Genomic DNA, 22,283 nt, shown 5'->3' on the forward strand with positions numbered 1-22,283 from the left:
TGTATTGATCGTTTCTGGCTGCTTTTTATTTGTTGTGATCTTTTAGATCGGTAATTGTCAAGTAGCTGATGTGGCGATGCTTATAGTTTTAAATTGCTTTTGTGGCCTAGATAATATCACTTTTTGGGGCTTATTTTCGTACACCTGGTTGCTTATTTCTCTCGCAAAGTCTGGCAACACGGATTTTCATTCCGTGACGGTTTAGTAGTGAAAACGATGTATTTTATGGCGATGCCAGCATTTTTGCTCATGTGAAAACACCCAAAAAACAAAACTCCCGGCAAGTTGAAAATGATTATGCTAATTATTTTGCAGGAAAAATTCCGGAACTGTAGTGAAAACATGCCTTAAGTCATGGAATAGACAGGTGTGATGGAGGGTCTGGTGGTGAGGAGTAGCTCAGCCACTGAGAGGATGATGAGAGCCTGTTATAACTTATAGCTCTTTATCTCGCTGCCTTGGAGTTTCTTTTTTCCACCACAGGTGATATTAAGTTAAAACCATACAGTGTGCGCATACTCAAACTCACATACACACGCACACGCACGCACACACACACACACACATGCGTTTGTATTACCATACTTGTAAAGACATTTTAAGATGGTGATGTTATGAATGCCACATTAAAACGATTTATTTTAAAGCCTAAAGCCACAAATTAGAGATCTACAAGCTCACAACGTGTTGCTTGTACAGTAGATTTGCTATTGTTGGTGTGTGACACTGCCGGTGTAACTAAATATAAATTAGGCGTAACCATAAACGCATCCTGAATCTTTTCCTAATTGTAAGCCTAACTTTTTAACCATAAAAGAACCATTTTGTCTTGTGAGGGCCATGAAGATTGTCCTCACAATGTTGATTTCTATTCCACTTCTAATATACTTGTATGGACATTTGGCACTCACAAGTATATTAACACAAGCACACACACAAGCTCCCCTGGGGCTTTAGTCTTCAGAATACTTCAGAGGAGCTGCTCCTGTTCATGCTTTCTGTGATGCAGAGGAATACTGTACAGACACAATGGAGCTTTGAACAATCCTTTGATTAGGATCAGAGCATTTCCTATCGCTAGGGGAGCAGCTCAACCAGACGTAGACTCACAATGTCTTTGCAAGAAACACCTTATGCTTTTCCAGGCATGTGCCCTATGAGAGCCTAATATGGTGGCTATGAACAAACTATGGAATTCAAGCTCCCTTGTTTATGAGGGACATTTCGACCAAACTGGTCGTCCTCAGGCAAGCCTACCGAGGCCAGCCATTTGCACCGTGCCACATTATGAGCTTATACTGTAGAGTGTAGATCTGCTATTTTGGGTGGGGAAAAACGGTGCCAAAAGAGGCTTGAAAAATACTTTTTTGAAGCAAAAGGAGCATTAGCCTAAGCCTACCACTCTGACATATTGTTGCTGTTGGGTGGAAACCTTGTACAGTATATCCAAAACTGTTAACATTGGATACAATGGATCCAACATAGTTATTTTGTCACAAGTTCTTGTTAACTTTTCAGTTCAGTATTTATACCAGTAAGACTCCCTAATTGGGAGATAAGCGACCGTAAGGTCACATGTACAGAATACACAAATAGGCCTGTAAGTGCCATTGGTTCCAGGGTGTAGGGGGATGTGCGTGGCAAATGTATTGCTTAGGTAGGGCCAGAGAATGTGGGGTTTAGGTGTAACGGGGTCGTGTTCAAGTAGTAGGAGTTAATATGTAGGTGTGTTGAATTATGACAGTCACAGATTTTGTTGTGGTGAGCACAGTGGGTCATTGATAAGAATGCAGACAGCAGTATTCCTTGAGAGGCGTTTTTTTGTAACAAGAGTCAGCTTGACATAAGCGTGGTAAAGCGCAGTCTTGTGTAGCAAAGAAGGCAGTAAACAGCACATGAGTTCAAAGCATGCAAGGTGTGCACAAAGTGCCACAAAGTGTCTCACAGACATATGGGTTGCAGTTGTGCAAGTTTGTGAAACAAAATGAGTCAAAGCGCAGACACAGAGGCAGGCAGAGAGACACAGGAGAGCGGGATGTGGTTTGGTTAATGTGTGAGAGTGATAAGGAGATTTGGTGCTGCCACAGAGTGAGAGCAACAGAAAGGCACAGACAAAGTAATGAAACGGTAAGCTTTAGGGTTGCAGAGTCTGGTGCAGCAGCGTGGTTAGGGATGGGACGATACGTGATATTATCATTTATCTTGATAAAAAACACTCACGATAATCGTATTGTGGAGATTTAATTTATCGTGATATCGTCCGCCGTCATGCACTGGGATCAATTCACCTTTTATTTGCCGAGCTGCATATCCACTTAAACCCTCTATAATTGGTAAAGGTACTTTTTTTCACTCTATCAAATGTCTTTGCCAAAAAATAGCCGATCTACAAGCTCACAACGCGTCACGTTGTGACGTGTTGTGGCACGTTGTGACGCGTTGTGACGCGTTGTGAGCTTGTAGATCGGCTATTTTTTGGCAAATGTTCTGCCCCAGGATAATGGATTTTGATTATCGTGATAATATCGTAAATCGCGAATTTCTTTTGTCACAATAATCGTGATATGAAGTTTTCATATCGTCCCATCCCTAAGCGTGGCATGCATTTGCTGCTATTGCGATGCGTTGTGAGCTTGTAGATCGTTTGCTGTTTGCTAGTTTAATCCCACACGCTTCTAGTGTACGACGAAGTAGGGCATCAAGTCATGACACAAACTTAAAAAAAGGTTGCAACATGGAGCTACTGTACAAGGCTTCCTGCCCCGGCAGTGACGGTATGTTATGCCTAGCCCAAGGGCGTCACACCAAATTCTGGGCCCTGGGTACAAGGATTCACTGTGGGCCCCCCATGAATGTTAACTATTGAAAAAATAGCAGATATACAAGCTCACAGCGCGGCACCGAGTGCCGCGCTGCGAGCTTGTAGATCTGCTATTTTTGAAAAATTGTGAAAATGTGTGCAAGAAACCTGTTTCCAGTAGTGCTCAAACCTTTTCATGTGAAGAAACCCTAAGATGATATGTATTTGGCCACAGATCCCCATCTCAAAATATTTAGTTCCAGGGACCCCCCCAGAAGCCAAATTTGAGTTACAAATGTTCGCTTAAAAAATACATACATTCAAAGATTTGCGCACATTTTCACGACTTTTCAAAAAATAGCAGACCTACAAGCTCGCAGCGCGGCACTGTGCGCGCGCGCTGTGAGCTTGTAGATCTGCTATTTTTCAATAGCTAAAGTTACTAGGGCCCCTCCACCTTGGGCCCTAGTAACTCAGTCCCACTTTCCACCCCCTTGTGACGCCCCTGGCCTAGCCTGCAGGTATGATTTGTCGCACGGCTCCAACTGTGCTTCAGCCCTGGGCCTGTGAGCAGTAAACATTCCTCTCAGTGTTAAATGATGGGTTCTAATGAGGTTATGTAACTTCCCCCATCCCCCCCCTGTCCTCGGCTAACTCTGCCGGAGGGGCCCAGTAATAATAACACATATCACATCACACAGTCTCACACATTCATTCTTTACCCCGACCCCTGTGTGCTGCTATGGAGATGACCCCTGCTCGCCGGGTTCATGTGTCGATGGCGTGGACAGCCCTTTGTCGTCCCCCCCTGTCCCTTATTGTTATTGCTGAGTGCTCGTTGATTTTTCCACTCTATAGGGCAGGGGTTTTCAAAGTGGGTGACGGGGCACCCTGGGGTGCCGTGACGGCAGTCCAGGGGTGCCGCGAGATAATTTGAGAATATTTGGAATTTATTTTGACACTTAAAAAAATATATTTAGTATCATTTTAAACTTGAAGTACAGTTGAAAAGTTATTTTTGTGGAGAAGAAAATGGACCTTGTGGGACAGTGTTCTGGTCCCCATGATGAAAGGGCACTTCACTATCAGCAGTTGGCAGTGTCTTAGTGGATTGATGGATTTTCTTGTCTTCCTGTTCCTCTCAGTCCACCATTGTTAACTCAGGTCTTTCCTGCTTTCTCATTAAGACAATCTGTAGACAAAGTCAAAGAAAAAGGTCTTTGTTTTGAACCGGTAAATCTTTGCACCCATCTCTCAAATTAAACACAATTTTGGTGGTGTACGGTGGTGCAGCCAGTACACTGATTCTCCTCGTCGTCGTGAGAACATGGAGTTAAAATCTCCTGTCTAATAAAGCAACAATTGGCAAAAACAATATCATAAAAACCCCAACGCAATTTACATTTCTTCATGGTTTGCTTGTAACAAGGTAACAAGCCGCTCTTTTTCTTGTTGTGTTTCTCATTAGGTTTGGCCAAGAAGGAGGAGCAACTGACCCCAAGTCAGAAATACCTAGCAGTCAGGTATGTGACTCAGGTATGTTTTTACTGCACCAGATGAAAAAAAATCTGATTAATTGTGGCCTAAGAAAATGCTGGTTGAGGCTGCATTCTTTCCCTTACTGGATTATGCTGATCTTATTTAACATGCATGCCACTGCCAACAGTGCCCTGACTGAGGTTTGTCACAGGCTGTCGCGGTTTCTTGCTCACCATTGCACCTTGTATGCAGGGGTGTCGCACCAAATTCTGGGCCCTGGGATACAAGATTCACTGCGGGGCCCCCATGAATATTCATTTAGACTGGGAACGCATTATTACGCATTATTTTGTGCTTTAACTATTGAAAAATAGCAGATATACAAGCTCACAGCGCAGAGTGCTGCACTGCGAGCTTGTAGATCTGCTATTTTTGAAAAATCTTGGAAAATTTGTGCAAGTCTTTGAATATTTCAAATCCTTCTATGTCAGTGGTGCTCAAACCTTTTCACGTGAAGGACCCCCAAAATGATATGTATTTGGCCACGGACCCCCATCTCAAAATTATGTATTTCCAGGGACCCCCCAGAAGCAAAATTTGAGTTACAAATGTTTGCTTAAAAAATACATACATAAACATATTCACACAACTTTTCAAAAATAGCAGATCCACTTGTATTTCTGCTATTTTTCAATAGCTAAAGTATAAAAGAATTAAGGCCCCTCCACCTTGGGCCATAGTAACTCAGTCCCACTTTTCCCCCCCTTGTGACGCCCCTTCTTGTATGCCAGAGTTGGATGGTTTTCATTTGCCTCACGTACTGTAGACTCACAAACTGGCATTGATTTATTTAGAAATCCATCCTTGAGTTTGCTTCACACCAAACCAGTAACTACAGTTTACGTTCAGGCGACTCCCTCTCTTACACTGTACCTAATGCTCAAACTGAACTTGGCATAGGAGCCGCCAGGTGCGCTGCCGTTGCAGCTTATAATCTTTTGCATACCAGATATGAAGCTTAAGGTTAGGTCTTAAAAGTTTACTCCATCGGTCAGTGCAGCTGCTTCTTTTGGTGTTATTATATGCTTCTTTTGGTGCTCTGTGTCTTTTGCCTTATGACACTGCTGCACTCTTTATTATAGTATTTTAAATGTTAGTTTTTTTATGTAGATGTTTATGTTAGTTTTTTTTACTGCTGTTACCCTGAACAGGACTCCCTGATAAAAGAGCTCTTGTATCTCAATGGGATTTCACCCGTATAAATAAAGATCAAATAAAAATAATTGAGTTTGTGTGAGAAAAATATTTATATATTTTTTCTTTGTCAAGATTTTCATAAATAGTGAAAATAGACGATCTACAAGCTCACAATGTGACTTGTCGCAAGCTTGTAAATCGTCTATTTTCAAATTTTTTGCGCAACAAAGAATAAAACGAGTGGTTAATCATACTAATCAATTTAGTAGATTATTTTAAAATGTTCAAATTTTTTCATGTCAATTCGTTGATATAAAAAAGAAAAGCTCCTTCTCGATTATTCGATTGATCAAACCAGTAGTTCACAGAACAATTGCTACGAAAATCATCAATTGCAGCCCTACTGCCTTCTTCACTTCACAGAGACAAATTCCTCTTATGTGCCTGGCAATAAAAAAAAAATATTTGGTTGTGATTGGTGAGCTGACAGGAAGGTGTTGTAACCTACTGATAGAGAGAACAGTAGAAGAACTGCGGGATGAAATGAAAGTGAACAATCCACGTAATTGTGCTGTAAATTCCATGGAACATTTATAGAAGTCGGCGAGGTAAATTTATTTTTGACTGTTTCCATGGCAGTAGTACAGATCCAGAGAATGGGAGTTGCGGACTGTAATGAATCTCTCCGGAAGATTCCCATAAAAGATAAAAAACACTGTGTCCTTTCAGCACATGAATCAGTGGAGCTAGCCAAGCTGCTCATATGGCCCTACAAGGTGTTACGCTGTTTTAAACTCCCATGTTTTATAATAACAGAAAAGCCATGGTTTGTTGTGAGATAGCGAGCTAGCTCTGAGATAGCCGTGTTTCGACTGTTCACTAGGACCTTCCAGAAGGCTGCATTTGGCAGGAAGGAGCCAGAGCCACTCAACCGGCTCAGGAAAATATGAGCGCTGTCGTCGTACAAGCAGGGGCGTCACAAGAGGGGGGGGGGGGGGGGAGTGGGACTGAGTTACCATGGCAAGGTGGAGGCAGGGGCCTGGAATTATTTTATACTTTAGCTATTGAGAAATAGCAGATATACAAGCTCACAGCGCAGCACCGAGTGCCACGCTGCGAGCTTGTAGATCTGCTATTTTTGAAAAGTCTCTCTTTCTCATTCCAATCAGACATTTTCTTAAACAGTTTCCTGTTCTCTATGGTATTTATGTCTGCTTCCTTGTGGACATGCTTGTTGGGGCTGCAACTATTGATTATTTTCTGAGTGTTTTTTTTTCCTATCGAATACTTTTTCGATTCATAGAATAATCGAGAATATCTTACAAGAAAAATATTTAGATATAGCAATGAATCGATTATATTTGTTGTGCAAAAATAGTGAAATTAGCAGATTTAGCTTGTACATCACTGTTTTTGAAAATTGTTGAAATGTTTTTTTCCCCTATAATTACATGCCCAAAATAGCAACTGATTACTAAACAATTATTTTGTTAAATTATCAAAAAAAAAGAAAAAAGAAATTGTATCTCCAAGTTTCAAATGTGTATGTTTTTTGGTCAATTAAAGCCCTAATTCATCATACAAAAGTGTCACACAAAAGTAGTGAAAATAGCAGATCTGCAAGCACATCACAATCGCGAGGCGTTGTGTGCTTGTACATCGGCTATTTTCACTATTTTAAATCGTTTGTAAAATAGTAACCAAAAAAAGTAACGTTTCGGACATACAAGGTTTCTACTCGAGTCGACAACGACGATATACTGTATATATATATTTCAAATTTGTTTTTAATTATGGATTGAATGGACTAGTTGGCTTAAGTGTTGCTCTTGTGCTTGCTGCAGGCGGATGCCCAACCTGTTGGAGTACCTGAGCTACAACTGTAACTTCATGGGTATCCTGGCCGGGCCCAGCTGCTCCTACAAGGACTACATGGCCTTCATAGAGGGCAGTGGTTACCAGCCCCGCCACCTGGAGGTCAACGGCATGGAGAACGGCAAGCACAAGCACAGCGAGCCCTCGTCTAAGGTACTACACGCTGCCCTATACTAACTAGTAAGACGCCTCAGGGCTTGGGCTGTCACGATTAGGACATTTTACATGACGATTAATCGTCACCCAAATAATTGCGATTAACGATTTAACGTGTTTTTGTCGTTGACAATTACATTTCTGTTTGGCTTTTAGGCTTTAAGTTGCACATGGTAGATATGACACATTACCTAAATGTGCAAATAAATTACTGACATATTTGACAACCTTTATACTTAACTCATTGAGTGCCAATCCCGAACTAGTTCGGCTTTATTAGCGTATCGCAGAGTGCCGATCCCGAACAAGTTCGGCTTTAAAAAAAAAAATAAAAAAAAATTTTGAATTTTTTTTTTTTGATTTTTTTTTTTTTTTTTTTTGACCCCATCAAATCTGGTGAACATGATTTCAATCGCGATTTTGCATGTTCCACCCCCATACAACCCCATCTAACATACAGGGCAGCCATGTTTGTTTACATAACATGTAAAACATAATGGCGATTATCTCAAGAATGCCTGAACGGATTTCCAATCGGATTTTTTTGTTTGAAAGCTGTGAACAAACTGCACAAATCCACTCCAATTCAATCCAGGATTGCATTGGATTTTTTAGAGCTCATTCTTCTCTGTTTTTTTCCCATGCATGAGGTGTGCAAGGTTTAATCATGGCTAAGTTGACGAAAATAAGGCTTCTAAAATGCTTGGTAGCCAATAGCTAACTTCAAGCTAACTTCATCCTCTTCCTGTACATGCACAAAGGAAAGTGTTCAGGCAAGTCATGGCTGCAGGGCTTCTGCATATACCAGCATATCTCTATGGGATTTTCTATGGCCACTGGGCGCCCTCTAGTGGTGAAAGGGGTGGCACTCAAAGAGTTAAAAAAAGAACATTGATAGTGGAAATCGTGATCTACATGTACAAGCTCACAACGCGCCGCGATGCAACGCATTGTGAGCTTGTAGATCTGCTATTTCCACTATTTTTCACTTTAAAAAGATATATATGAAAAATTTTCAACATGGAAACGATTATGACGATTATGTAATAATTGTGACATCCCTACTCAGGGCGACATGCGACCGCGCCAATTCTTGGCCATCTGGCCAGTGATGTATATCGGACCAGTTACCCATGGAGATCCATGTACTGTATATACTACATCCCTTTTATGCCCATACATGGAGATCCCTGTCTGAACCAGCCGCACATATATGGGCTGTCTTCCTCCATATATGGGCATTCCCATATGAAGTCCTGTTAGATATGGGATTAATATTGATGACATCAGGGATCTCCATATATGGGCATAAAAGGGATTCTGTCAGAGTGGTTCCCATGACATCACAACAACATACAATATCTTTTATGCCCATACATGGAGATCCCTATCCGAACCAGCCACACGGATATGGGCCATGTCTTGGCCATCTGGATAAAAATGCATATTGTATAGTGTTGGCTGTCAGATTCAAGGCAGATTCAAGGCATTCAAGGCATTTTCTCTTCCAAACACACACACGCACGCGCGCGCACGCACGCACGCACGCACGCACAAAACTCAAGGCAATGTTTTTATTTATGTCAATGTTTTTATTTTGAAAGAATATAAATTCAAAACTGCTTTGTAACTTTTTTTGAGGGGGGAAAGCTGTAAATTATTTAATTTGGGGATGTCTATAAACATTTAGTTACAGTAAAATAAATTAGTTTATGCTGGAAGGGAAGAAACATTTGTAGAAAAACATATTTTCCTTTTTTCAAATTAAATTCCCCAGCAATGTATTAGAATATACTGTGATTTTTATACTTTGAAGATCCTAAATTGGGACTTTAGGGTATCCCGTTAGCCTTTAAGTGCATGCTTGGGTAAACTTTGTGACAAACCTATCAAAACTAAAAGCCCCCCTATGGTGCAGGGTGATTATAATTAGTTTGTTCCTCTTCACAGTTGTGTTGTGTTATTGCCAGGCTATTAGTTTTTATTTGTCTTCCCAGGGAGAGAGAGAGGGTTTTTAATGTAGTCAATGTAGTGAATCCCTTTAATCCTTCTTCTGTTTTAATAATTTAAGATCTGAGAGCATTCTTTTCTCTGAAGACGTGCCCTCGCTCTGAGTACTCAGATTTTCCTTTTACTTAAAGGGGTACTGTCACCTAAAGGGGTACTGTCACTTTAAAAAGTCATCTTAAAATATGAGTTCATATTTTTATGGTGTCATTGTGGGAATGCGCAATTATAAGTCAATCAAATGAATTGACTGTACTTAGATTACTTACTGTACTGGTCAGCTGTTGTTGGGGAGCGAGGGGCAGATTACACTGTGACATGAGTTTCAGACTGTTTCAGACCGTTTTCAGAGGGACCACGTGACCTACTGTATCATTCTATTATAATTTCGGGGTGTGTCAGCGGGCCTTTAAGTAAAAGTAGCAATACCACAATGCAGAAATACTCTGTAAGTAACTCTACAAAAACAAATAGAAGTCCTGTTTTAAATGTTTTACTTTAAAAGTTCAAACGCATTGGCACTAAAATAGTTTTTATTTTAGAAAATAGCCAAAGTTTTGTGAAAATGATCTAAATGGGAGGGAGGGCGAGCTCCCAGAGCGCCCAGGACCGCAGACGCGTCCTCTCCACGGACAGAACGCGAATTAGAAGCGTCCACTCCGCAGACGGAACACGAATTAAACGCCCCATCAACAAATACATTTTGTCCGGAAAGTTACGGGCTGAAGCCGAAGCTTATCAATTATGAATATTTAAATGAATTGTCACTATAGAATAGGACCAATCAGGGCCCAGTATGCAAATATGGTGGGTTTATCACCAGACATACTTTTTTATCCGCTCCTTGAAAATGTAGGTTCCATAGAGAGATATCTACGCTGTGATATTAGTTTGGCTATGCCAGGCTATGCCATTACTGACCTATAGCACATCTGCAGCATCCTGTAACACACACCAAATAAATTACACTATGGAAGGGACCCTTTTGCTCCTGCGATAAATGTGGTCTTGCTGGCATTGAGCCAGACGCAGTTCACCTCACCCCACCTCACAAAGTCCCTCAGCACGTTGTCGTGCTCACTTGTGTTGTCACTTGTGATGGAGCTGACGAGCCGGACACTTCTGGAGCTGACAGGTCCTAGAGGTGAGAAGTCAGAGGTGTAGACGGTGAACAGGAAGGGAGACAGGCTGACAGCACAATGCCTTGGGGAGCACCCGTGTTGCTCACTCTCTGTCTGTCTGAGTCTTCATCAGATCACAACAAATGGGCATGAACCTTCATATGATCTCTCTAGCTCAGAATATGACAGTGGTGTCCAAACTCTTTTCAAAGGGGGCCACATTAGAAAATATTTAGGCATAGAATTATTGAATGCTTTAGCTATTGAAAAATAGCAGATATACAAGCTCACAGCGCAGCACCGAGTGCAGCGCTGCAAGCTTGTAGATCTGCTATTTTTGAAAAAGTCTTGAAAATCTGTGCACATCTTTGTATGTATTTTTAAAGCAAATGTTTGTAACTCAAATTTTGCTTCTGGGTGGTCCCTGGAACTAAATATTTTTAGATGGGGGCCCGTGGACATTTTGGGGGTCCTTCACATGAAAACCACTGACATAGTAGTCTCTCAAGAACAGACTAACTGAGCTCCAGTTAACACTCAGTCTGTGCCATATTTAAAGTGGGACCTCTTATATTGCCGTTTCGCCAACAAAGGGTTAAAAAGATAGTGTGCACGCTGGTGCACACATTCGTGCACAGATCATGCACTATGCATGTGCATGCTTTTCACAGCTTTCAAACAAAAAAATCCGCTTAGAAATCCGTTCAGGCATTCAGGAGAAAACAGCCCTTATGTTTTCTTCAAATGTAAACAAACATGGCTGCCATGTTTGAAAGATGTGGTTGGTATGGGGGTTAAACATGCAATTTCGCGATCGCGATCATGGCTAGTACACTGTTGGAGGTCCAACATTTTTTTTTTCAAAAAATAAATAAATATATATATATATTAGGGCTGGGATGCGATTAACATTTTTAATCTAATTAATTACAGGCTCTGTGATTAATTAATCGCAATTAATCACATTTTAATCGCACATCGATATTTGACCTGAGAAGCATTTTTTTTCAAGTAAAACACATTTTGTTGTACGAGTGAATCAACGAGTGAGTTTTTTAAATCTAAATTTCGCATCCACTGGGCCAAGCAAAGCACTCTGATCGGCTACTTCTCCCTTTGCGTTTGTTGTCTCTTCTTGGTTGGTGCATCGCTATGATCAGTATGCCCAAAACTGAAGGTTCTGTGGTGCAAAAACTAAGTGCGATTAAAATGCGTTAATTTTTTTAATCGCGTTAATTTTCTGTAATTAATTAATCGCAATTAATCAGTTAAAGTCCCAGCCTTAATATATATATTTCTTTTTTAATTATTTATTTAAAAAAGACGTCCAGAAGACGTCTGGCAGGGAGGTCCATAGTTAAAAAGACGTTTTTATTATAGAAACGTCTTTTTTGGCAGGGTATGAGTTAAGTGAAAAGGACCTTTTCTTTGACGATGGCTAGCCAGATTGCTGACATAGAAAAAACCCTAGGAGGATTCAAAAGACACTTATAGAATCAGGACAAAATTCAAATTTTCACGATTTTTCTAAAATGGCAGATCTACAAGCTCGCAGCGCGGCACTCGGTGCCACGCTGTGAGCTTGTATATCTGCTATTTTTCAGTAGTTAAAGCATAAAATAATAATACACAATAATGTGTACCCATTCTGAATGGGTTAAAACACCCAAGGGTGGGCCGACTATATCTCCTGACATAATGTACTTTCGGTCGGACCATAACAAAGCACATACATCGTATTTAAACAGTTTTATTAACTATCATCATCAATATTTAATAAACAGTCTTTTTTTAGGTCTGTGCTCTGAACAAAACACAAATAACTCTGCCTTATTTCAAATTACCAAATGTAACCAGATGTGCAAGGTAAAAAATACAATAAAATAGCCTTTCTTTGACCCCTTCAGAGTGAGACAACGGAACAAGGAATTCTGACAAATCAGGCTATGCTCTGGGAAAATATTCTTGTTTGTTTGTAGACACTCGGTTACAAATGGATGATAGATTAGCTAATTCGCTGCATTTTAAAAATGGCTGCCAAAGTCCCTGTATGCCACAAGTCTCCATAGACTTCCAAGTAATTCATAGTGCATGGATCATGCACGTCCATGCATATATCATGCACCACCTGAGTGCACGCCGTTCACAGCTTTCAAACAAAATAATCCTCTTGGAAATCCGTTCAGGCATTCATGAGATAGCAGCCATTATGTTTTCTTCAAATGTAAACAAACATGGCCGCCATGTTTGAAAGATGGGGTTGGTATGGGGGTCAAACATGCAATTTCGCGATCGCGCCTAGTAGATAGAAGGAGGTCCAACACACATATATATATATATATATGGCTGGGATGCGATTAAACATTTTAATCTAATTAATTACAGGCTCGCATTTTAATCGCACATCGATATTTGACCTGAGAAGCATTTTTTTCAAGTAAAACACATTTTGTTCTACAAGTGAATCAACAAGTGATCTAAATTTCGCATCCACTGGGCCAAGCAAAGCGCTCTGATCGGCTACTTCTCCCTTTGCGTTTGTTGTCTCTTCTTGGTTGGTGCATCGCTATTATCGGTAAGCCCGAAACAGAAGGTTATGTGGTGCAAAAACTAAGTGCGATTAAAATGCGTTAATTTTTTTAATCGCGTTAATTTTCTGTAATTAATTAATCACAATTAATCAGTTAAAGTCCCAGCCTTAACACATCTGGTGCCAACCCCGAGTTTCCCGAGTTTGTATTGGTACTAGTGCTGTGCCAACCCCGAGTTTCCCGAGTTTGGGCCGTTTTTGAAAAAAAAAAAAGAAACGTTTTTTCAAAAAAAGAAAAATTCAAATTTTTTTTTTGGACCTCCAGAAATGTGTTAGGCATGATCGCGATCGCGAAATTGCATGTTTAACCCCCATACCAACCCATTCTTTCAAACATGGCTCATAAATCATGAATGCCTGAACGGATTTCCAAGCGGATTTTTTTGTTTGAAAGCTGTGAACAGCCTGCACACACGTGGTGCATCATCTAGGCATGGGCGTGCACTTTTTACACAATTGCACAATTACATGGAAGTCTATGGTAACCATGGCAACGCGGGACATTGGCCGGAAAAAATCATTGCAACATAAGTGTTAATATATATATATATATATATATATATATATTTATTTATTATTTTTATTTTTTTTCAAAAGATGTGCAAAACTCGGATAACTCTGGCGTGGCGGCTAGGAGTACAGGAATAACTTGGGAAACTCGGGAGGGGGCAGCAAATTAGTTGACACTGAGCATTTTACTGTGTAGCACAACGGACAGACACCCTGCTTTTGTTTGCCAAGTTGAAACTTAAGTGCTCTTTCTCTCCCTCCCTCTCTCCCTCCCTTCCTCCCAGAATGATGTAATATCCAAACTGTGCACGTGTGCCATCTCCCTGGCGGTGTACCTGTGCCTGTCCTCGCTGGTCCCAGTGGAGCGCGCCATAGACGATGGCTTCATTTCGTCCACACCCTTCCACCTGAAGGTCATCTACCTCTATGTGGCCATGCTGGCGCTGAGGCCCAAGTACTACTTCTTCTGGACGTTGAGTGAGTCTGAGACGATGTGAACGGTAGCATCGCACCAAATTCTGGGCAAAAGATTTAGACTGGGAAAGCATTATTACGCATTATTTTGTGCTTTAACTATTGAAAAATAGCAGATGTACTGTACAAGCTTACAGAGCTGCGAGCTGGTAGATCTGCTATTTTTTTTGAAAAATGTTCATGTGAAGGATCCCCAAAATGATATGTATTTGGCCACGGACCCCCATCTCAAAATATTTAGTTCCAGGGAGCAAAAGCTCCCTAGTTCCCAGAAGGAAAATTTTAGTTACAAATGTTCGCTTAGAAAAATATAAAATACATATATTCAAAGATTTGCACACATTTTCACGACTTTTCAAAAATAGCAGATCTACAAGCTTGCAGCGTGGAACTCTGTGCCGCGCTGTGAGCTTGTATATCTGCTATTCTTCAATAACTAAAGTATCAAATAATTAAGGCTCCTCCACCTTGGGCCCTGGTAACTCAGTCCCACTTTTCCCCCCCTTGTGACGCCCCTGGTAGAATCTACCGCCCATAATGTGGACGCTTCCAGTCTGTAAACCAGTTCTCCCCCCCAAAAAATGTAATGAAAAATCAACAAAATGTTGTTGAAAATAGCAGCTCTAGAACCTCACAACATGTCGCACCGCAATGCGTTGTGAAGTTGTAGATAGGCTATTTTTGAATGGCACAAGTATAACATGGTTTAAAGTGGTTAAACTTGTACATTTCTATGGTATTGTAGCTATTTTTGCTGGTGGCCCCTGGAGGTCCCCAGACCTCACATTGAGAACCACTGCTGCGAACAATAACACAGCTGTTCTGAACATTCTGAACTGATGTAAACCTCCTCTTTTTAACCATTGCCCTGGGAAATGACCCAAACGATCAGAGAACCATCTGTTAGCCAGTCTACAAAGAATGTGCATGCTCATGCATCAATAGGTTGTTGAAATCAACTGTAGATGCTTTCAAAGAGCAGAAGAGTTACAAATGTGTTTCACATTTGCACACAGTTCAAGTTGCATATTTTTGTCGCCACAAATCAATTCACTTTTGTTTTTGATAGCCTCTCATGATATCTTTGTTGTCATTTGTACATTTGCTTCCACATTGTAAACCGCAATGTGATAACAATAAATTTACCCCCATTGATTCCGGATGGGGACCCGTTTTGAAACAGGTCCCCATCCGGAATCAATGGGGGTAAATTTACTCGAATCAAATTTTTGTCTTAGGAATGTGACAAAAACCAAAAAATATTATTGAACTTATCTCCATGGCGTGACTAATCAATAGAAAAAAAGTCAATTTGGGGGTGAACTACTCCTTTAATGTGCAACATTGTTTTCTCACTCAACAGTAAACAAACCAACATACAGTTTAAGTGTATAGAAGGTATCAGCACATTTCTAAAGTGACAATTTAAGGACTTTTTAATCTTACAATGAATGCGAGAAGTCTCTGCGTATCTCGAGAACAGACTGTATGGAAAATAGCAAAAATAACAGATCTGCGATGTGACACGTTGTGAGTTTGTAGATTGGCCATTTTTTCCACTACATTTATGTGGCAAAGTATAGGGCATTAACTTATGGGAAAATAATACATACATTAATTAATAGGGATGGCCAAAAGTGACCAAAATGACATTTTATCACTATAAGTCTATTAATAACGATTATTTGAATATTCGATGCATCAACATAAGTTGATACCCATGCATGACCGACCATGTCTGAAAATGACATGATGATGATGAAGTTTTGGTTGAATATGGTTGATGTGAATTTGATAAAGAGGTTGATTCACTTTGGCTGGCACTTGAATATTGATTATTTTTCTGCAACATTATGACTTTTCCATGTTAGTGTTTCATAGTCCATTGTTAAATGTTTTGTACATATATATTTTCTTTCATACTACTTGACAGTTGTTGCAGTGCTTATTCTGAGGTGAAAAGGGAAGACTTTTCCTTTCATGGTTAAATTGTGTTACACCTCCCTCTAGTGTATACATGATGAACAACAAGCCTCCATATCAGTAGAGACATTTTTGCTGTTTTGTACTCAAATCTCTTTTTCTCCAACCATGTCAACCATATTCTCATCAGATATTCCCACTATCACTCAGCTTGTGAATGCATGAACTAAAATATTTTGTACTACTCTAAAAAAAGAAATCCTCCTTTATTTCTGCAGCTGATGCCATCAACAATGCAGCAGGATTTGGCTTCAATGGCTACAATAAAGATGGCTCCCCCCGATGGGACTTGGTGTCAAATATCAGAATTCTAGACATTGAGGTCAGGATCATTTTATAAGTCCAGTCATATTCTGATCAAAGTGTTATAAAATACATGCCAATATTATTTCCTTTGGGTTTCAATTGCAGTTTGCCACCAGTTTCAAGATGTTCCTGGACAACTGGAATATCCAGACAGCTCTTTGGCTAAAAAGGTAACTCATCTATACTACAGAACCCTGCCTGCATAATCCAGATAGGTTTGTGAAATTGCACACCTTATTTAAAGGACCACCTCACCTCTGGGACAACCACATCTTATTTTATGCATTTGCAGCAGGGGGTTGTAAAACACAGAAGATTACATTATGTATTGACTTTGCTGAACCAAAAACTAGGGCTGTTGTGGTGTTCATACCTCTGTGGCATAGCGAGCGTATGCTAATAATACCATTTGGTCGCACGTGATACAAATATTCAACCCAAACTCAAGTAATTCTTTGGTTGAAATACTCCTTTAACTAAGGATTTTAACATGTAAGACAAGGGTCTTCAACAGGGGATCCGGGACCCCTAGGGGGTCCTCAGAGTTACTACAGGGGATCCTCCAAATTTTTGTGTGATAGAAGTTTTTTTTTTCTTTCCTAGTGTCCATATTCTGAAAACTTTAGCCAAAAATAGCAGATCTACAAGCTCACAACGCTGTAGATCGGCTATTTTCGGCAAAGAGGTTTGGTGTAGAGGGAGAAAAGAGAGTGAAAGTTCAAGTTTATTAAGTATTGATGCGGTTCAAATGGTTAAATATCTGAAAACACAAATTGACATGAATCCAAAATACACAGATGATTGCGCTGTCAATAGATGAAACTATATGGAATCTATGAAGAGGTTGTGGGGGTCCTTGCTTCACCTCTTTCTGGAGTCCTCGGCCTGAAAACATTGAAGACCCCTGAGTTAAGATGTGTAATCTGATCCTGGATTTCTCTCTCCAGGGTATGCTATGAGCGCTGTCCCATCAACCCTACCGCAGCCACCTTCATCCTGTCAGCCATGTGGCATGGGGTGTACCCTGGATATTACCTGACCTTCCTCACTGGAATTGCCATGACTATGGCTGCACGTGCAGTGAGTACACACGAGACACACACAAGACCAGCTATCCAGCTGTGCCATGGGATTTTGTGACAAAGTGTGATGAATTTCCTTTTACTTTGTGCACACTCATTCTATACCATAGGAAAATATTGAAAACATGTTATTTTGCATTGATATGAATACAGGTCTGCCTTGAGCTTTTGTGCCTTTGGCACAAAAGGTTTGAAATCCTCCATACTAGGCTATAATATGTCTAGCGCTATGGTACTCACTTGGCAGCCTTTGACTTCATTAGACAGAAATGCAAACAGCATGATGAGTAGAAGAGGGGGGGGGGGGGGTCAGCAGTGAATGCCATCTCCTTTCTATGGGAAACAGAGGAGGCCTAATTGTTATTTGCTTGAAAATCACAGAGCAACACCATAGTACACCAAAGATCAAATTAAGCCAACCTATTTGTTTAAATGAAACAAACTCTGATGGTGTATAGAATGATCTGTTACTGTCTGGGAGATGGTGAATGGTAAATTGTACAAATGTATTTTATTTATTTATTTTTTCATGGGGACTTTTTGAACAACTCTCTTATGTCTTGCCAAGTATGATCTTTTTTGGGAGAATAGTGAGAATGAAAAGGATCATTTTAGACCTAAATAATGATCATGCAGCTTCTTGGGAGAACAAAGACAGGGCCAAATCAATCAAGGTAACATGATGGAGCGCCCGCTGGCCTAGCGGTCCAGGCGCATACCACATAGGCTCTGATACCTGAAAGTGTGTCGCGAGTTCGAGTTCAAGTCCCTTTCCCGACGACCTTTGCTGCATGTCACTCCCCATCTCTCTCTCTCCCTCTTTCCTGTTGATCTTCACTTGAACTATCAATAAAGTCAGAAAAGCCAATAAACCGAGAAAAAAGAAGTAACATGATAACAGCTTATGAGTGGGTGGGTGGGTGTTTCATTACCTTCAGGAGGACACAGTGGCCGCTGACCCAAACCCAGTTAAACCATTAAACTTTGCCCGCTGCCCTTACGGCTCCTTTCCCTGATAGATCTCTGTGTAGCTTTTTGAGCGGTGGTCACACCGTCTCCATAGCGTGGCCGTGTGTGTATCCGTGTGTGTCTGTCTGTCTGTCTGTCTGTAGCCTGAGGTGTATGTAGCCTCAGTACCTCTGGGTGACCAGAGAGGTGCTGTTGAGTCTAGCTTACCCTGAGCATCAACTGTCTGCAACCAGTTGGGGCCTGAGTGAGCAAGTATGGCTCACACTCTCTCTCTCTCTCACGCACACGCACACGCACACCCCCCCCCCCACACACACACACACACACACTCCAGCTGGGTGAGCAACGCACGCACGCACACACACACACACATGCACGCACGCACGCACACGCACACACACCCCCACCCCCACACACGTGCAGGCACCACCGCTCACTTCAAACTTGGGTTTGATTTTTTAAGAGCCATAGAGAGAGAAGCTATGCAATAAGACAGACAAAATGGGAAAAAACGCCAATTTGCTTTTAGACTTGTGCTGTCGATGTCTCTGCTTCTAATGCTCAGAGCTTTTTCCGAATTGAGATTCGGGTCACTTTACTGGATTTGTTTGTCAGATGTTGTTATACTGTATAGTCATGATGATGTGCAATTTAAAGTTGACTGTATTCCATGAAAACAATCCTGCTACATTGAAAAAGAGAAATTGTGCTTTTGGGTGGCACGGTGTTAAAGTACCTGTTGAATCCACCACGGTGTGTCTAGCTTTCTAAGTGTTCAGGGGAAGGAAGCCGGGTGCGGAGGGAAGTCTTTTTCGCTGCACTAGTGACCCCTACAGGCTGGGGCGGTGCCTCTCAGTTAGGGGTGTTGAACAGGACGAGTAGGATGGAGGGGCCTAGTAGGGTACAACAGCACTGACAAAACAAATATGTGGGGAGGATTAATTGGCATTAGATAATTTGAGGGAAAAAATTGGGAAAAGAACAGATATACATGCATGTACTGATTGATAGTGATAGAGAGCTTGTACATTAAGAATTCATAAGCAATAGCAAACGATAGAGTACCGTATGTGTATTACATTGCAATAATATTTTTTCCCTCCTGTTTTCTTTTCAGCTAAGACACAACATCAGACCACACTTCCAGAACTCAGAGTCACACAAGCGCATATATGATGTGATCACATGGGGGGGGACTCAGGTTGCCATCGTTTACACAGTGGTGCCATTTGTCCTGCTGGGTGTGGCACCCTCACTTAAGTTCTACAGGTAAAAAAAGTTCACAATGTTATTCTGTTCACTGTGTTGTAGTAGGGCAATGGTTAATCCAGTGGTTCTCAAACTTGGGGTCCCCAAATAATTTTGTAGGGTGCCCAGATGATTAGCTTAATGTAATGTTTTTCCTCACTCAACGGTAAACAAAAACCAACACACAGTATAAGTGTATACAGGGTATCTGCACATTTCTAAAGTGACAATTTAAGGACTTTCTAGACCGTTTTAATACCAAACTGTCAAATATTAAGTAAGCAAGAGGCGAACGTTGCGAGGCGTTGTGAGCATGTAGATCGGCTATTTTCACAATATTTATCTGTGGAACCGAGTCACATTAAATGTAATACCTACAATTCCAAGTGCTTGCCAGGGTGGGGGGTCCCCAGTTCAAATATGTTTATTTTGGGGGTCACGGCCTAAAAAGGTTTGAGAACCCCTGGGTTAATCTGTAGGCAGTGTTGCATTGCTCATTACATGCAGTACCATGGCGTCCGCCCAAAGATCCAGGAGCATGCACCCGCACACATGCATCGATTCGATCAACAAAAGAAAACATAAGTGCACAAAGCTGCTGACTGCCGTGTGACTGCCGAGTATCACACCAGATTGAATTAAGATAGGAATGGGCCTGGAAGTATCAATACTACAATGTAGAAATAACCAGTTACAAGTACAAGTCCCAAATTCTAAATGTACTTGATTAAAAGTACAAAATTATTATTATTATCTGCAAAGAAACTAGTAACTAAAGTTTTCAAATACATGTAGTGGAGTAAAAGTACAATATTTGGATCTGAGATGAAGTGGAGTAGAAGTAAAAGTATTGGAAATTGGAAATGCTCAAGTAAAATACAAATAACTCAATCAGTGTGCTTAAGTACAGTACTTAAGTAAATGTAAATGTTACTTTACACCACTGGACCTGATAAATCCTGTAGTGTTTGCATGTTAAGAGGCGTGTGCGTGACGTCATTAAAATAGTATCCCACCAAAGATAGGGCAAACAGTTAATCCGTTCAATCTGTGAGTGTTGTAGGGCAAAGGGTAACCCAACAAATCCATTTAATCGATTTCTTTCCTTAAAAAAAAGAAATCTGATAATCTACCGTTTAATAAAATAATACATTAACCAGTAAGATGCCTAAGGGCGACCTAAGGTTGTGCTGGGCGGAATTCGCACTGGACGGAATTCATTTGCGTGTGTGATTCGAGTTGCGGTTGGTTTTTAATAATACTTTCCCAAATATGGATATGACTGATGTCTGACATCATAGATGTCTTATATTATAGACCACATGAGACTCACACAAGATGTCCATTCCAAGCTATGGGCTTAATATTGATGACATCTCCATGTATGCGCATACAAGGGAGAAGGACAGAATGTGATGTCACAACAATGTGCATGATGTCATAGGTCAGCTACTGTATAGACATTGAGGGCTCTGTCAGGCATTACTGTCAGGATCTGCCGATTTTCACAGGCGTTACTGACAAGATGTGGCGGTTTTCATAGTTAACTGCGACCTACGTTTGCAATAAACATTACAAGCAAAACATTTCCAAAATAGTGAAAATAGCAAATCTAAAATAGTGATGCAACACATTATGAGCTTGTTGATGTGCTACTTCCACTATCTTTGCACAATACCGTTGTGCAACCAAGTATAAAATAATGCTTTTGAGGGTAATCGATTAGTTGATATAATTGATAAAGTAATCAATGAGAACATGATCAATAGTTGCAGCCCTACTGTGTTGTAACGCCACCCCCTTACTGGAACTACCGAGATCTTCTGAGTAGCTTAACCAAATGCAATAGAGAATATTATAACTTCATATCTATGTCGAGTCAGATTAGCCAAGAGGTGCCGTGGTCCTGTAGCATTGGCTCGGGATACGCTGGTGGCGCTAGCACCATTTCCTGTCCGTGCAACATTTTACCCAGTGCGTTTTAAATAATAATTTTAATGTCAAACGCTCAAATAAAACTACAGCTCACACTGGGTTGGGATATAGCGCCATGCTGGCACCCCTGGTTAGCCTCTAAACTGTTAACAAGACAGTTTAATGAGCAGAGGATGAGAAGGATATAAAAGAGCGGTTTAACAGAGCCAGGGGTAATGCAGTGAAATGAAGGCCCATGATGGGTGCGTGTCATGCTGCACATAGAAGGCCTGCTATTAGATCAGCCATTGGTCACTGCAGAGACCATATAAAAGACCATATAAAACACACTTATAAAACCAAGACTTATTTAGGAAAGAGGGTCGTGAGAGAAGGAAGAGAGTCTTCACAGAGGTACAGTTGAGGGTTTATATTTATCAAGAGCCTCGCGTAACGTTAAGCTAATTGTTTTGTCCTGTAATGCTTTCCTGTCCTGTAATATTGTAATACTCTAAGTGGTCAATGGCTCTTAACACAGAACTCATACTGTGCGAGACTTGATATGGTATGTG

At 40.8% G+C, this 22,283-nt stretch overlaps 1 protein-coding gene across 1 annotated transcript in view; it reads left to right on the plus strand.

The window, feature by feature from the left end:
• The window catches only part of mboat2a (membrane bound O-acyltransferase domain containing 2a), a 106,302-nt gene that overhangs the window by 80,857 nt on the left and 3,162 nt on the right, over nucleotides 1-22,283 (plus strand). The window contains exons 6-12 of the mRNA XM_080750748.1: nucleotides 4,269-4,323; nucleotides 7,321-7,504; nucleotides 14,020-14,212; nucleotides 16,411-16,514; nucleotides 16,604-16,668; nucleotides 17,446-17,578; nucleotides 19,667-19,818. Coding sequence (XP_080606874.1) covers nucleotides 4,269-4,323; nucleotides 7,321-7,504; nucleotides 14,020-14,212; nucleotides 16,411-16,514; nucleotides 16,604-16,668; nucleotides 17,446-17,578; nucleotides 19,667-19,818 — 886 coding nt within the window. The remainder of the gene's footprint in view (nucleotides 1-4,268; nucleotides 4,324-7,320; nucleotides 7,505-14,019; nucleotides 14,213-16,410; nucleotides 16,515-16,603; nucleotides 16,669-17,445; nucleotides 17,579-19,666; nucleotides 19,819-22,283) is intronic.

Source organism: Nannobrachium achirus, assembly GCF_963921795.1.
Source record: "Nannobrachium achirus genome assembly, chromosome: 20".
In the NCBI taxonomy this organism is placed as follows: Eukaryota; Metazoa; Chordata; class Actinopteri; order Myctophiformes; family Myctophidae; genus Nannobrachium; species Nannobrachium achirus.